Here is a 15972-nt window from a genome sequence, read left to right as displayed (position 1 = left end):
TCACAAAGTAGGGAAGGGACCTGATATAGGGATAGTGATAATGATAGAGTGAGAAGAAAAATCCAGACAGAAGGACACAATGCTGGGTCGCTAGCCCTAGGTGTCCCTAAATCTATCTATATCCCCCTCTCACTTTCAAACCCTAGAGCAGTGTTTTCCAACTAGTGTGCCTCCAGCTGTTGCAAAACTACAACTCCCAGCATGCCTGGACAGCCTTTGGCTGTGCGGGTGATGTGATATAATCAACCCAGATCCGTTATTATTCAATGCTCAAAATCCATATAATGTTCACTCCCAAACATTGAATCAGTCATTATGGTGAGATTTGGCCAATAAATGTTTCCAACTATTCAATGAGGTGTGCCCAAGTGCTTTGCAGCAACAATTCAAAGTCACAGAGTCACTATTTACTATACTTATCTGTTCAATGTTAGGTGGACATTGTACACAGAAGGATGATGCGGGTGTCTTCCATGGCGTCCTGCGTGTGGCAGCAGCGGTATGAATACACTGGAGGCTCGTTTAAAAAGCCGCGCTCCTCTGCCTCATCCACGCCCCTTCCCGATCACGTTAAGTCATGTGCTCCTCTCGCGGTCACGTGATCCAACGATTCCAGGAAGCGCTCTAGATGCAAACACACGCTTATTACCTGGCAACCGCTCCAACATACTGACGTCACAGAAGCACTGGGTTAAACTACTGGGCAATGCTAGTCAACCCAATACAGCGCTCCAATAATGCTCATACCCTGGGGATTTGCCAGGTTAGCGATCCTCAGGGAAGTATTACAGAGTTTTTAAGGCCGATTTCTTATAATCTCTGGCATAGCAACAATTATCTACAAAACGTCTTTCTTCCAACAGCTATCATAACCGGAAACCTAAAAATAGGTAATTATCTAGTTCATAGATGACACAACAGTGAGTCGCATCCGAATCAACAAGATGCGAGACACTGGTTGCCTTATGGAGTATTGGGACAGGAGGGGAGGTGGCTAACAATACCTGGTCAAGGATCAATGTAGCAACTGAAGGACAATTGCTCATTGAGCCCCATTGGGTGCACCGTCTTAAGCTGAAAAATCCACCACGTTTCTCTCTGAAGAACCCTCCTGTCCCAATCTCCTCCTCGTCCTGGTTGTGGGGCTACCTCAATCCCTATAAATTTAAGACTGGAGAAGTCACCATTGTGTACACTGTTAATGTGTTTCGCCAGCGGTGTCTCTCTTTTATTTCTTATGTCACCGAGGTGTTCCCCCACCCGTCGCCGCAGTTTACTGGTAGTTTTGCCTATGTATTCCAGGCCACAGTCACAATTTGCCTTGTAGACCACCCCTTTGGTACGGCAGTTTAAAAAGTGTCTAATCTGGTATTCTTTGTTTGTGACATTGCTACTAAAGGAGCGTCCCTGGGTGATATGTGGACAAGCCACACAGCCACTACAGTGATAACATTCCGTGGGGCGACGGAGCCACATTTCCGTTATTGTTCAAATGTGCAGCCACATTTCCGCAGATCCTGCATATGTGATCCGTTGCTAACAGCAATCCCCAGCAAAAATGCATACAATGGAGGATGCCTGCAACGGACCACATGTGCCACAAGAACATCCTACACAGGATAGCTAAATGTGTGGATGTGATTGATTATGGTCCCGTGCCACTAAGAGAGACCTTGACGAGGTGCGCGGGCTCTGGTATGTTCTTGATATAAGAATATATTGGCGAAAGTCTCATTTTTAATATCAGAGTGAGGGTTTAGCCATATATTGTCAATTGCATTTACCATTGTAGTGCACCAAAGGTTTGCAGTGTTTAATTAAAAATTTAGCATAGCCACTGAGATATCCAATAAAATGTATCTGTATAGCGTGAAGGCTACCAGCAGGAAAAGGTACTAGGGCAGTACATTAGTAACTTTCTCTATATGATAAATGTAATTTACGGAAGTGAGACAACACCTTTAAAAGTTATTGTTCATAAACCCTAATAGAAGTCCTATGCTCTGAAACAGAGACTCCCCCTGATGTTATCCATATGCATACAGACAAGGACTGTCCTCTTACGACAATTCCTTTCAGAATCGAAATACCTTCACAGGTTTTTTTTGTGGAATCGCTCTTTGTGTATAATTTATTTCCAATAATTTACACCAACATACTGAGTAGCACCAACGCTTTCCCATCGGGACACATTTTTATGGTTCCAACGTGCACATACACAAATAACACTCTTGAAAAATAGAAAGCACAACTTACAGAACACATGCATCGTTAACTACAATTCAGTGCAGTTGTAATTACTGTGACGATAGACATACTTTCTCCTAAGCCCCTGTGTTACACAATTAAAGTTTGGGATGACATTTATCTATATTTTGCCTGAACCAAGATGTGAAAGATATAGGATATATGCTATAGAAGGCAGCAGTTGCAGAGTATCTTGACCTCCTGTTACATTATGCCAGTTATTTTTACTTCTAATGGATTGACTGTTTGGGCTTGTTGCACACCTAAGGAAATCTGAAGACGCTTCCTTTTCAGTAGACAGCTGAGTAGGCAGGGGCTGCTCTATATAAGTAGGCTGGAAGGTCCTCACTTTGTCACACTAGAGTTGGTGGTAAGTGCTATCTCCTGGGTCAGTTTGGATATATACAGCAAAATCATTAACAAAAAAAAATAATCTACCTACTTCTGTATAGGCAAGCCATGGGAAATAGAGAGTTACTGGGATTGTATATGTTATTTCATACTGAACTACTAGGTCCTCATAGACATTGGGCTAGAAAACTAATATTGGTTTCAATTTAAGTGATTATTATATTTTTATGATCTTTGTATTCAGTATTTTTCTATATAATGAAATCTACTCATAATCTTTGCTGCTTATTTCTTTCCTCTAGAGGGGGATCACCAAACTTTATTTTTTCCATCGCCTGCCAATAAAAGGTGAGTCACTCTGTTTCTTCAGGCTTTGTTTTCGTATGTATGCTTATATGTTAAAAGAATAAAGCGTATATAGCATACACCTTACTTATAAAATAAATATAACCTTAAATATAGCATACACCTTAATTAATAATTGGTCAAGTCTGACAGCCATGTAAGGATACATTGACATCTGCCGTCACAGAGTTTGTAAAAAAAATGGTGGAGGGAAAAGTTCTCCTGGACAGAAACCTAATGTATCCCATTATAGTCAATGGAATCTATTAGGCTCCGTTCCTGTCGTGTTGTTTGTCGAATCTGACACTTCCGTTATTTTTGTTTTTCGGTTTTTATAACGGAGCAGAAGAACAAAAATAAATAGTGTGAACGTGCCAATGCAGCTAGACTTCAACTGTCTGATCCTTTGACCTTGTCAAGATAAGATGCTGTCAGACTCCTCTGGAGGAGTCTTTTCTTCCTGTTCAAGACATATGCATGTTCAGCAGTAGATATAGCTGTCGGCTCAACAAGTGTTTGGCCAACAACTAATGGTATGGCTGGACTTTGTTAATATATGAATTAAAGTGGTTGTGCAGGCAGTTTATATAGCTGAACTATCCTCAGGATAGGTCATCAATATCTGATCGGCGGGGGGTCCGACACCCGGGACTCCTGCCCATCAGCTGTTTGAAGAGGAGGTGGCACTCCATGCGAGCACCACTTATTCTTTATAACACTGCTCATCATCTCGGAAGTCTCACCAGTGCAGTATAATTACCAGTACTCGCTCCATTCACATTTACACTGCTCCACCGCTGCAAGGGAGGTGACGCGTAGTGTAATGAAGAGGAAGTAGCGTTTGTATAGAGGGCCGCCGCCTCCTCTTCAAATAACTGATCGGCGAGGGTGCTGGGTGTTGGACCCCAGTCAGTCACATATTGATGACATATCCTGAGTAAGTACTGCAGAACAGTCTGCAACCAATAAAAGATCTGTACTCGGATGAAAACTTAGTGATACTTTAAAATATACTCAGTTAAGCTACCCATATCAGTTAATGACCGTGCATCCAACCAAACTCAAACCATCCATAAACAATTTAAGGTGTAAAAGGGTTTCTCCACTCATGAACTGTAAGTATAACAAATTCCTCTGATGTGAGTCACTGCCAAGAATTCTTAAAAGCTCTGCGTATGTATGCTAGTATGGAGTCCAGGATATTATGCGTAGACATCGTAAGTGTAAGGAAGAGTTCTGTTTGTGTCAGTTATGCACAGGATCCATTTTTTGGCATCTGTTGCACATTTTGCATCTGTTTGTGCCATTTCCCTCTGAGATCCGTTTTTTTAGATGGAAACAAAAGGTTTGCATGCAGTACTCTTTTTTTTCAGTCTAAAAAAGCCGATCCCTGATGGAACTGACTCAAACGGATGCCAAATGTGCAACAGGATCCTGTTTTTTATTTTTGTGTGAACTCCCCCTAACTTCAATTAATATAGACAGCGCTTTTCTTTTAGAAGATCTTACATACAGAAAATATTTACCATAATTAGAATCTTACCATATATAAGAGAGTATGTAGTTTCCCTAAATGGCAAAGCATGAGTACTGCCACACACTGACAAGACCCAATATGGCAGTATGTATGCCTACACAGGTGAACAGTCTGTGGCAGCAAAAAAACATTTCATAATCTAAATACCGTACTCTTTAATGAGTAAGAGATTCGCTAACCGACCAACATTGTAAAATAAAGATCCTCATGGTTGTAAATAAGTGAATATAAAACACGGATTTTTTTTTTTTAAATAATTTATCTTTTGCAGAAACCAGCAACCATGGGTGACGGTGAAATGGCCTGCTTCGGCGAGGCCGCCCAGTACCTCCGTAAGCCAGAGAAAGAGAGACTGGAGGCCCAGAACAAACCCTTTGATGCCAAGAACACCTGCTTTGTAGATGATGCAAAGGAACTCTATGTGAAAGGTTTAATCACTGCTCGGGAAGATGGAAAAGTCACCGTGAAGACTGACGATGGGAGGGTAATTATTACAATATATGTGACCCTTATTAATCATATGTCATATTAAACATTTTTCTAGAGCATCACTAAACATACTGTCTTCTTTTCAGACTGTAACAGTAAAAGATGGCCAAGTTTACCCTCAAAATCCTCCCAAGTTTGACAAAATTGAAGACATGGCCATGTTGACTCACCTGAATGAGGCTTCTGTGCTTTATAACCTCAAAGAGCGTTATGCAGCCTGGATGATCTACGTAAGTTCAAACTACCATACAGTTTGAAAGCCTGACAATCCAGTGAGCATTATCTGTCTGGTAGACACTCTAAACTAGATTAAAAAAAAATAAAAAATATATAGGACTGTATTATTTAACATCATAATTTTGATAAGGGTAAATGGATAAAAGATTCCCGGAGGAACCTAAGAGAGCACAAATGACAGAGGAGACAAACACTAACTTTCTGAAGGACTGGTTGACCAGAGTGATAACCTTCGGTTATTAGAAAATAAAGTCAACTGTTCAGTTACACAATGTAGTACGATGCTGTATTAATGTATTACAGACCTACTCCGGGCTTTTCTGCGCTACTGTCAACCCTTACAAGTGGCTACCAGTATACAATGAAGCGGTCGTAACTGGCTACAGAGGCAAGAAGCGTATGGAAGCCCCACCACACATCTTCTCCATCTCTGATAATGCCTATCAGTTTATGTTAACAGGTACACAATTATATAAAAAGTCTAAAAACATTATTCCACAGAATATTTGGTAATATATATAACCTGTTCATCTTTATTTTGGCAGATCGTGAAAATCAGTCTGTCCTGATTACGTAAGTAATGTCAACTACATGTTTTCCAGATATGCAACATTTTTCAGTTCTGTCTATTTAACATTTTATAATTCATTATATCTCCCCTTTATCTCCAGTGGAGAATCTGGTGCTGGAAAGACTGTAAACACCAAGCGTGTCATCCAGTACTTTGCATCAATTGCAGCTGTTGGAGACTCTGGAAAGAAGAAGGAACCTACCAACCAATTGAAGGTAAATAGTACATTAAAGCATCTACTCTTGGTCCTTATGCCGAAAAAAAACAAATCAGAACAGTAACGCTCACAATGAGTTATGTGACATTCACTATCCACAATGTTGAAAAAAAGATAAAGAAACTAAATCAAAGTATTTTTACACCCCTTAAGGGAACTCTGGAGGATCAAATTATCCAAGCTAACCCTCTGCTGGAAGCCTTCGGTAATGCCAAGACCGTGAGAAATGATAACTCCTCCCGTTTTGTAAGTATTAATGTGCAATTCCACATAACTGATAAATTTGTATAAAAACAAATTCATTATATGACCTATCTCTCGTTTAGGGTAAATTTATCAGAATCCATTTTGGAACCACTGGAAAATTGTCTTCTGCTGATATTGAAACATGTAAGAACTGAATCCCTTACTGTATATCTCTGTTATCGTGTCTTATGACAAGTGATTCAGTGTCCCTTTCTATATACAACTACAGATCTGCTGGAAAAGTCAAGAGTAACATTCCAGCTTTCAGCTGAGAGATGCTACCACATCTTCTACCAGATCTTGACAAACAAGAAACCAGAGCTTGTCGGTAAGTTTAGACTTTTGAAAAAGAATGAAAGTGATCGCAGAACAGTGTAGACCCCAGATTTATGTAATGCACAGATCACTAACTGGATTATATTCTCACTGTACTTAGAGATGAATCTTCTTACCACCAACCCATATGATTATCATTGGATCAGCCAGGGTGAAATCGCTGTGAAGAGTATTGATGATGAGGAGGAGTTGATAGCCACAGATGTAAGTGTGTGGGACTTTAAGAATATGTTATTGCTTTTCATCTGGTAAAGTTAGTAACAGACGTTCTTGTACTGTATTATTTTTCTAACAGACCGCTATTGACATCCTGGGATTCACTCAAGAAGAGAAGAATGGCATCTACAAAATGACTGGTGCTATCATGCACAGTGGTAACATGAAATTCAAGCAGAAGCAGAGGGAGGAACAGGCTGAGCCAGATGGCAGTGAAGGTTAGCACATGTTTTCACTATGCAATAAGGCAACAGTGAATTGTTCTCTTTTATCATCCACTTATCACACGGTGCGATATCTTGTACATGCAGTTGCTGACAAAGTTGGATACTTGATGGGCTTGAACTCTGCTGACTTGTTAAAGGGTTTGTGCTACCCAAGAGTAAAAGTCGGTAATGAATTTGTCACCAAGGGACAGACCGTGCAACAGGTATATTCAGAAGAAACAATGTAAGAAAGAATTGGACCAGTTTAATAAACCACTTGTTGTCAACAATGTTGTACTCTCCACTTCAGGTATACAACTCTGTCGGTGCCCTCAGCAAGTCCGTCTATGAGAAACTGTTCTTGTGGATGGTCACTCGTATCAATCAACAGCTGGACACCAAGCAGCCCAGACAATTCTTCATCGGTGTGCTGGATATTGCTGGTTTTGAGATCTTTGATGTAAGTTTTTAACCTTTTTTAGACTTATGGTTCCCCTGAGCAATCCATATTGTATTTTCTCATGTCATTTTTTTTATCAATTCCAGTTCAACACCTTGGAGCAGCTTTGCATTAACTTCACTAATGAGAAGCTACAGCAGTTCTTCAACCACCACATGTTCGTCCTGGAACAGGAGGAATACAAGAAGGAAGGCATTGACTGGGAGTTCATTGACTTTGGTATGGACTTGGCTGCCTGCATTGAGCTCATTGAGAAGGTAAGCTGAAATCAATTGAGTTTAATTGGTCTTTATTAGACATCTACATGATATTCAAGAACTTAACAACTTTGTTGTATTTGCTTTCAGCCCATGGGCATTTTCTCCATCCTTGAAGAGGAGTGCATGTTTCCCAAGGCCACTGACACATCCTTCAAGAATAAGCTTTATGAACAGCATCTTGGCAAGTGCAAGAACTTTGAGAAACCCAAGCCTGGCAAAGGAAAGGCTGAAGCTCATTTCTCTCTGGTGCATTATGCTGGTACTGTGGATTACAACATCAGTGGCTGGCTTGATAAGAATAAGGATCCACTGAACGAATCAGTCCTTCAACTGTACCAGAAGTCTTCTGTCAAACTGCTGTCTTTCTTGTATTCCAGCTACAATAACCCTGATGGTAAGTTTCTTATTCTTATCCATTACTATGCCCTTCATCTTACCTGACATGAAAAAGATGATCCTTCATAATTTGATTTACTTTAATTTTGCAGATGCAGGCAGTGGTGGCAAAGGTGGCAAGAAGAAGAAGGGATCCTCCTTCCAGACTGTGTCTGCTCTCTTCAGGGTTTGTATAACTCATTATTGCTCCAATATTGAATCTATATGTAATTTCAAGAGTCCGTAATTTTCTATAATATAGGATGCTGATCAGACTTTTACATTTAATTGCATATTTTCTGTTCCTACAGGAAAACTTGAACAAGCTGATGACCAACTTGAGAAGCACCCATCCTCACTTTGTGCGTTGTCTGATCCCTAACGAGACCAAGACTCCGGGTATTGATTTATACATTTCTATTCAGTAGTTTAAATAAAGAATGTTAAAATTTACAGTCACTGTCCTATCACTGGTAAAATCAAATGGATTGTATTCTTTCAGGTATCATGGATAACCACTTGCTCATCCACCAGCTGAGATGTAACGGTGTATTGGAAGGTATTAGAATTTGCAGAAAGGGATTCCCAAGCAGAATCCTTTATGCTGACTTCAAACAACGGTAATTTTTATATTCTTAAGCCAAAATGGCTTTATCCGCATACTTCAACAATTTAGTTTACCTTATATTTTAGTTCTGTCGTAAAAAATGGCTAGACAAAAAATGACATATCTGTATTCTAATATTTCACTTATCAATTGAAACTACTGAAACAATTAAGATTAACCAGTTTTTTCCTCTTCTTTTATTTGTTAGTTACAAGGTACTGAATGCCAGTGCAATTCCTGACGGGCAGTTTATTGACAGCAAGAAGGCAGCTGAGAAACTCTTGGGCTCAATTGATGTTGATCACACTCAATACAAATTTGGACACACTAAGGTATACAGTTAAAAGCTAACAGACATCTTGCTAAATATGGCCTTTGTATTTCTTTAAACCTACGTCTTTATTTTTTAATGCCTCAAGGTGTTCTTCAAAGCTGGTCTCCTGGGTACCCTGGAAGAGATGAGAGATGAAAAGTTGGCACAACTGATTACTCGCACTCAAGCTCTTTGCAGAGGTTTCCTGATGAGAGTTGAGTTTAAGAAGATGATGGACAGGAGGTATTTTTTCAATCATGCTGTAATTTTTTCCAATTAGAAATGTAATATTTGTGTGCTAGTAAAACCAAATACTAAATTTATTTCTTCAAACAGGGAGGCCTTATTTACAATTCAGTACAATGTCAGATCCTTCATGAATGTCAAACACTGGCCATGGATGAAGCTCTACTTCAAGATTAAGCCTCTTCTGAAGAGTGCCGAGACAGAAAAGGAGATGGCAAACATGAAGGAAGAGTTTGAGAAGACAAAAGAAGCTCTGACAAAGGCAGAAGCCAGAAGGAAGGAGCTAGAAGAAAAACTGGTTGTCCTTGTCCAAGAAAAGAATGACTTGGTTCTCCAAGTCCAATCGGTAAATATATTTGCATATATTTAAATAGCCTTATTTGTTGGCTGCAATTTACACACATAAAAATATGCATTTTTGAAAATGTCTGTAGGAGTCAGAGACTCTTGCTGATTCTGAGGAAAGATGTGAAGGCCTCATCAAGAATAAGATCCAGTTGGAGTCAAAGATTAAGGAGCTCAATGAAAGACTTGAAGATGAAGAAGAAAGCAATGCTGAGCTGACTGCCAAAAAGAGGAAACTGGAGGATGAGTGCTCTGAGTTGAAGAAAGACATTGATGACTTGGAACTTACTCTGGCTAAAGTTGAAAAGGAAAAACATGCCACAGAAAACAAGGTCCAATCAACAATAAGAACACACCTGCGTTCTAATATACCACATAATATGTCTTCATGCTCATAAATATTTGTTAATTTCAGGTTAAAAACCTTACAGAAGAACTGGCAGCTCTTGATGAAAATATCTCCAAAGTCACCAAGGAGAAGAAGGCTCTCCAAGAAGCTCACCAACAAACTCTTGATGACCTTCAGGCTGAGGAAGACAAAGTCAGCTCTTTGACTAAAGCCAAGACAAAGCTGGAACAACAAGTAGATGATGTAAGTAATTGTACCATTCCACAAGTTGGATAAATCTGTCATCATGAGATTGAAGTGATATATTTTCTATTCCTGCAGCTGGAAGGTTCTCTTGAACAAGAGAAGAAACTCCGTCTTGACTTTGAAAGAGCTAAAAGAAAGCTTGAAGGTGACCTGAAACTGTCTCAGGAAACAGTTATGGACCTTGAAAATGCTAAACAACAAACTGAGGAAAAACTTAAAAAGTATGTTTTAAAAATAATAATATACAGTACTTATAAACAAAAATCTTCACATACACCTGAAATTTATAATGCACATTGTTTCCACTTCATAGGAAAGACTTTGAAATTAGCCAGCTGCAAGGAAAGATAGAGGATGAGCAATCCCTGTCATCACAACTGCAGAAGAAGATCAAGGAACTGCAGGTAAAGCCCTGAGAGACAAGATCATGTCAAAGTGTCATAAATCAAAGATTTTATTGAATGTAATTATCAACTGCTGCTTTCTAGGCTCGCATTGAAGAACTTGAGGAAGAAATTGAAGCTGAACGTGCAGCTCGTGCAAGAGTTGAAAAGCAGAGAGCTGATCTTTCTAGAGAACTTGAAGAGATCAGTGAAAGACTTGAAGAAGCTGGGGGTGCTACATCTGCCCAGATTGAGTTGAATAAGAAGCGTGAAGCTGAGTTCCAGAAACTGAGACGTGATCTGGAAGAAGCCACCCTTCAACACGAAGCTACAGCTGCTGCCCTGCGCAAGAAGCATGCCGACAGTGTTGCTGAACTTGGTGAACAGAATGACAACCTGCAGCGTGTGAAGCAGAAACTAGAGAAAGAAAAGAGTGAACTGAAGATGGAAGTTGATGATCTTGCCAGCAACCTGGAAAGCGTCTCTAAATCTAAGGTAATGCCATACCCTAGATGCTTTATATTGTCCTTATGTTGCAAAACAAAAATCTAATTAATATTTTTTTTTTTTAAGGCCAACCTTGAGAAGATCAACCGTGTAGTTGAGGACCAACTCAGTGAAGTGAAGACTAAGGATGATGAGCATCAACGTGTGATTAATGACCTCACAGCTCAAAGAGCGCGTTTCCAGACAGAAAATGGTAAATTATTACAATAGTATTCTAAAAATCTAATTTGACCAATAACACTTCATTCAGATTTTAACAGTTACTTAAGGATGATATAATGTCTAACAAAATAATAAATAAAATGTACTGCATATAACTATTATTTACTAAAGAACTAACAGAAAAAGTGAATACACATTCCATTCTCTACTGGTCACGTGATAACAACAAGGACAAAATCTAATAATAGTAATTTTTGTCACTTTTGTTAATTTTAGGTGAACTATCTCGCCAACTGGAGGAGAAGGAAGCTCTAATTTCTCAGCTGAGCAGAGGAAAGCAGGGATTCACCCAGCAGGTGGAGGAACTTAAGAGACAACTTGAGGAGGAAACAAAGGTATACTGATTTATACATAAAGTTTATAGATAAAAAATATTTATACATAAAGTTTACAAGTAAAATTTTGTAAAAATGCTATAACAAGTAAATGTCTGGGTCCATATAGGCTAAGAACGCCCTTGCCCATGCTCTTCAATCTGCCCGCCACGATAATGACTTGCTCCGTGAGCAATATGAAGAGGAACAGGAAGCCAAGGCTGAATTCCAGCGTTCTTTGTCCAAAGCTAATGGTGAAGTTGCCCAGTGGAGGACCAAATATGAAACTGATGCCATTCAGCGTACAGAAGAGCTGGAAGAGGCCAAGTATGTTAAAAGAAAAGAAAACTGACTACTACAATCTTCACAAATAAATGTTTGACAAGAAAATCATTTGTATGATATTTTCAATGTGCTTACAGGAAGAAACTGGCTCAGCGTTTGCAGGATGCTGAGGAACAAGTTACAGCTGTGAACTCCAAATGTGCCTCCTTGGAAAAGACCAAGCAGAGGCTGCAATCTGAAGTGGAGGACCTTATGGTTGATGTGGAGAGAGCAAATAGTGCAGCAGCTGCTCTTGACAAGAAGCAGAGGAACTTTGATAAGGTAGATTTACCAGTTCACCACTGCTACTACTACAACGTAGCTGATGCATAGGCAGATAGATTGGATTTTATAGAATATAATTTTTAAAGGTCCTGGTTGAGTGGAAACAAAAGTATGAAGAGGGACAGGCTGAGCTTGAAGCTGCTCAGAAAGAAGCCCGCAGCTTGAGCACGGAAATCTTCAAGATGAAGAATGCTTATGAGGAGGCACTGGAACAAGTTGAGACCTTGAAACGTGAAAACAAGAACTTGCAACGTATGTTAATTTAATGACAATTTAAAAACCTTCTAAATAGTTCTCTGTAAATTAATGAAGTTCTGTCCATTTGGACCTCTATCACAAATTTCTTCAAAACAACACCCTCCCTGACAAAACTTGATGGACTCCATTATAACTCACATTTGGGTCCCACTGGTATCTCTCTCTATGCATATATATATATATATATATATGACAGATATAGAATAAGCTATGGTTTATCAAAGCTTTTAAGTTGCGTGTTTGGTTCTGTACATTCATACTATGCAATTCTGACATTTTTTCTACTTCTACAATATTTATTTTTTATTGTTTTTTAGAGGAGATCTCAGATCTGACTGAACAGATTGGCGAGACTGGAAAATCCATTAATGAGTTAGAGAAAGCCAAGAAACAGATTGAGCAGGAGAAGAGCGATCTGCAGGCTGCTCTGGAGGAAGCTGAGGTACATTTCTATCATTATTACACCTCAGAATGTGTCTTCAATTGTGTATTTTAAAGGTATTTTATGTTCACACAGTATATTATTAATATTTATATATTTTTCTTAATTTATTTTTAAAGGGATCTTTGGAACATGAAGAAGCCAAAATCCTGCGTGTCCAACTTGAGCTCAACCAGATTAAGTCAGAAGTGGACAGGAAGATTGCAGAGAAAGATGAGGAAATTGATCAGCTGAAGAGAAACAGCCAGAGGGTTATTGACACCATGCAGAGCACATTGGACTCTGAAATCAGAAGCAGAAATGATGCTCTGAGACTGAAGAAGAAGATGGAGGGAGACTTAAATGAACTTGAGATCCAACTCAGCCATGCCAACCGCCAAGCTGCAGAGGCACAGAAACAACTCAGAAACGTGCAAGCACAACTGAAGGTACTCCTAGCAAAAAAAATATATACATCTATATTATTATTTATACTTGAACCTGACTACCATACAGTATATAATGTCTATATGCAAATTATACTATATTTTATACTCAGATCATCTGTGATAAGCTCACAATAGTTACATACTTTGATAATACTGTTGAACCTTTCCAACAGGATGCTCAACTGCACCTGGATGATGCCCTAAGAGGACAGGAGGATATGAAGGAACAGGTAGCTGTAATTGAGCGTAGAAACAATTTGCAACAGGCTGAAATTGAGGAGTCCAGGGCTGCTCTGGAACAGACAGAGAGATCTCGCAAGATTGCAGAACAGGAACTTTTGGATTCCAGTGAACGTCTTCAGCTGTTCCACTCACAGGTAATGTCTCTTGTGGAGCTAGCAGAATAATAAAATGATTACCTTGACTTGGTGTGATATTAAAGATCAGATATTTTCTTTAATAGAACACCAGCCTTATCAACAGCAAGAAGAAGCTTGAAAGTGACATTGCTCAGCTCCAGAATGAAGTAGACGAAGCAGTTCAAGAATCAAGAAATGCTGAAGAGAAAGCCAAGAAAGCCATCACTGATGTAAGTCTCCTCCAGAATTCCTGTATTATATGTTAATTCTTGAGTAGTTTCTCCAACTTATTTCTGCTTTATCTTTCTTAAGGCTGCTCTGATGGCAGAGGAACTGAAGAAGGAGCAGGACACTAGTGCTCACCTGGAAAGAATGAAGAAAAATCTTGAACAGACAGTGAAGGACCTGCAACATCGTCTGGATGAAGCTGAACAACTGGCACTGAAGGGTGGCAAGAAGCAGCTCCAGAAACTTGAATCAAGGGTATTCATCACTTCACTATAAGGATAATTTGTTTAATTATGTAAAGAAATGATTATAGTTTATAAATAATGTTTTTCACAGGTGCGTGAACTGGAAAATGAGCTGGACAATGAACAGAAACGTGGAGTTGAATCAGTGAAAGGTGTTCGTAAATATGAAAGGAGAGTGAAGGAACTAACCTACCAGGTAAAAAAATAAAACTTGAACAGAGTTTAAGATATTTTAGATCTAATTTATGTTGTATTGACATGAAAATGTAAAAACTCCAATAAAGATTATATTTTAAAAATAATTATATATATATATATATATATATATATATAAAGTATGTATAATTTATTTCTTATTACAGACTGAGGAAGACAGAAAGAACACTCTCAGACTCCAAGAACTGGTTGATAAGCTGCAACTAAAAGTTAAGGCCTACAAGAGACAGGCTGAGGAATCTGTACGTAAAGTTTATTTTCTTTTCCACAATAAAAAGTTTTATTACAAATTTGTTAGATGTTTTCTGATTTATCGTGATCTTCTACTATTAGGAGGAACAGGCCAACACCCACTTGAGCCGCTTCAGGAAGGTTCAGCATGAGCTTGAAGAGGCTGAGGAGAGAGCAGACATTGCTGAATCCCAAGTGAACAAGCTGAGGGCCAAAAGCCGTGACATCGGTGGAAAGGTATCACTCTATTATCTCTTGCCTCATTTGACATAAGTATATTCACGAGCTGTGTACAATTAACATTTGATTTTATTTTTATTTACCTGCAGAAGGAAAGCGAATAGTAAAGAGGATAAATTACAAAAGATTGGGAAAATCTCAAAATGGGAACTTCTCAGTCAACCCCCCTCCAGTGTATCTACCATCTAAATAAATGTTACATTTGAACTTTGCAAGACTGTCATGCTTTATTATTAGATATTTGTGTTTTTTTTACACCAAGACAATGCTTAAATGAGGTTGTGACCTGTGAATAGAAGCATACTTACCTGCTTCCCAGTGCTGGCTCTCGCCCCTTCTCTCCCCTACTTCGGCTGCTCTACTGTGCTCCCAGGATCTAAACATTCTTCCATTTTGACACCGCTGCAGCCAAACGGTGGCTGCACGGGTGACCTGCTCCCCTTGAGTCATGTTAAATGCGTCACGTGAAATATTTTTGGCCACTTTAGTAAAATGATTTAAGCAAAACAAAGAAAAGCATGAATACTGATGTTAATACTAAATATTATATATATCAATATATTACAATTAATAATGACATTTGAGCTGCACCACAACACTAGGTATTTATGTGGCTTGAGGCAAGTTCTCAGGGAACAGGAAACATTGTGCCTAATTTGGTAACAGACTTTGGTGAAATCATCTTATTATTGACATTGCAGCAAAAACTAATAACACTGTGCAATGCTTAGTGCAGTGCCTAAAAGACCAACAAAAAAAACACAAAAAACAGAAGTTAAGCTTTTTTTTACTTTCCCAATGCTCATACAGCACCAACATATTCAGTAGAGCTGTACAGATATTGTCACCATTGACATCCTTCTCTGCTCCCAATCCAACTACTTGGCATTATTAAAGAACAAATATTTCCTCAAAAATAGTGGACATTTATAGATCTTGACTAAAATCTCTAGTTATCATGTTTGGAAAATATGCAGAAGTATATGATATATAAAAAGGTGTCATACAAGATGACAGATTGATCAAAATCAGATGACTAAAAGTCTCCATCTTTGGACTGAAGACTTAAAGGGGTTATCCCATGAATAATG

The 15972-nt window shown here is 38.9% G+C and overlaps 1 protein-coding gene across 1 annotated transcript; it reads left to right on the top strand.

The window, feature by feature from the left end:
* Positions 1-4763: 4763 nt before the first annotated feature.
* On the top strand, positions 4764-13955 carry LOC122946722 (myosin-4-like). The gene is made up of 33 exons (XM_044306508.1): positions 4764-4964; positions 5056-5199; positions 5510-5666; positions 5752-5779; positions 5878-5992; positions 6148-6240; positions 6321-6384; positions 6470-6568; positions 6677-6780; positions 6872-7010; positions 7104-7222; positions 7309-7458; positions 7545-7715; positions 7806-8112; positions 8207-8280; positions 8405-8492; positions 8596-8713; positions 8909-9032; positions 9120-9256; positions 9350-9605; positions 9694-9936; positions 10020-10196; positions 10275-10420; positions 10513-10603; positions 10688-11077; positions 11156-11282; positions 11528-11646; positions 11756-11952; positions 12048-12231; positions 12321-12486; positions 12810-12934; positions 13054-13139; positions 13916-13955. Exons 1-33 carry the CDS (start codon positions 4764-4766, stop codon positions 13953-13955), a joined length of 4779 nt encoding a protein of 1592 aa, XP_044162443.1.
* The last annotated feature ends 2017 nt before the right edge of the window (positions 13956-15972 follow it).

This window comes from Bufo gargarizans, chromosome 9 (genome assembly GCF_014858855.1).
Source record: "Bufo gargarizans isolate SCDJY-AF-19 chromosome 9, ASM1485885v1, whole genome shotgun sequence".
Taxonomy (NCBI): Eukaryota; Metazoa; Chordata; class Amphibia; order Anura; family Bufonidae; genus Bufo; species Bufo gargarizans.
This window is presented reverse-complemented; position numbering and strand designations above follow the sequence as displayed.

Excerpts from the sequence above, each read along its gene's own strand:
- LOC122946722 (XM_044306508.1), top strand. The coding sequence starts at position 4,764 with ATGGGTGACGGTGAAATGGCCTGCTTCGGCGAGGCCGCCCAGTACCTC. Across the intron at positions 5,780-5,877 it reads AATCAGTCTGTCCTGATTAC|TGGAGAATCTGGTGCTGGAA; the intron begins GTAAGTAATGTC and ends CTTTATCTCCAG. Across the intron at positions 7,459-7,544 it reads CTGGTTTTGAGATCTTTGAT|TTCAACACCTTGGAGCAGCT; the intron begins GTAAGTTTTTAA and ends TATCAATTCCAG.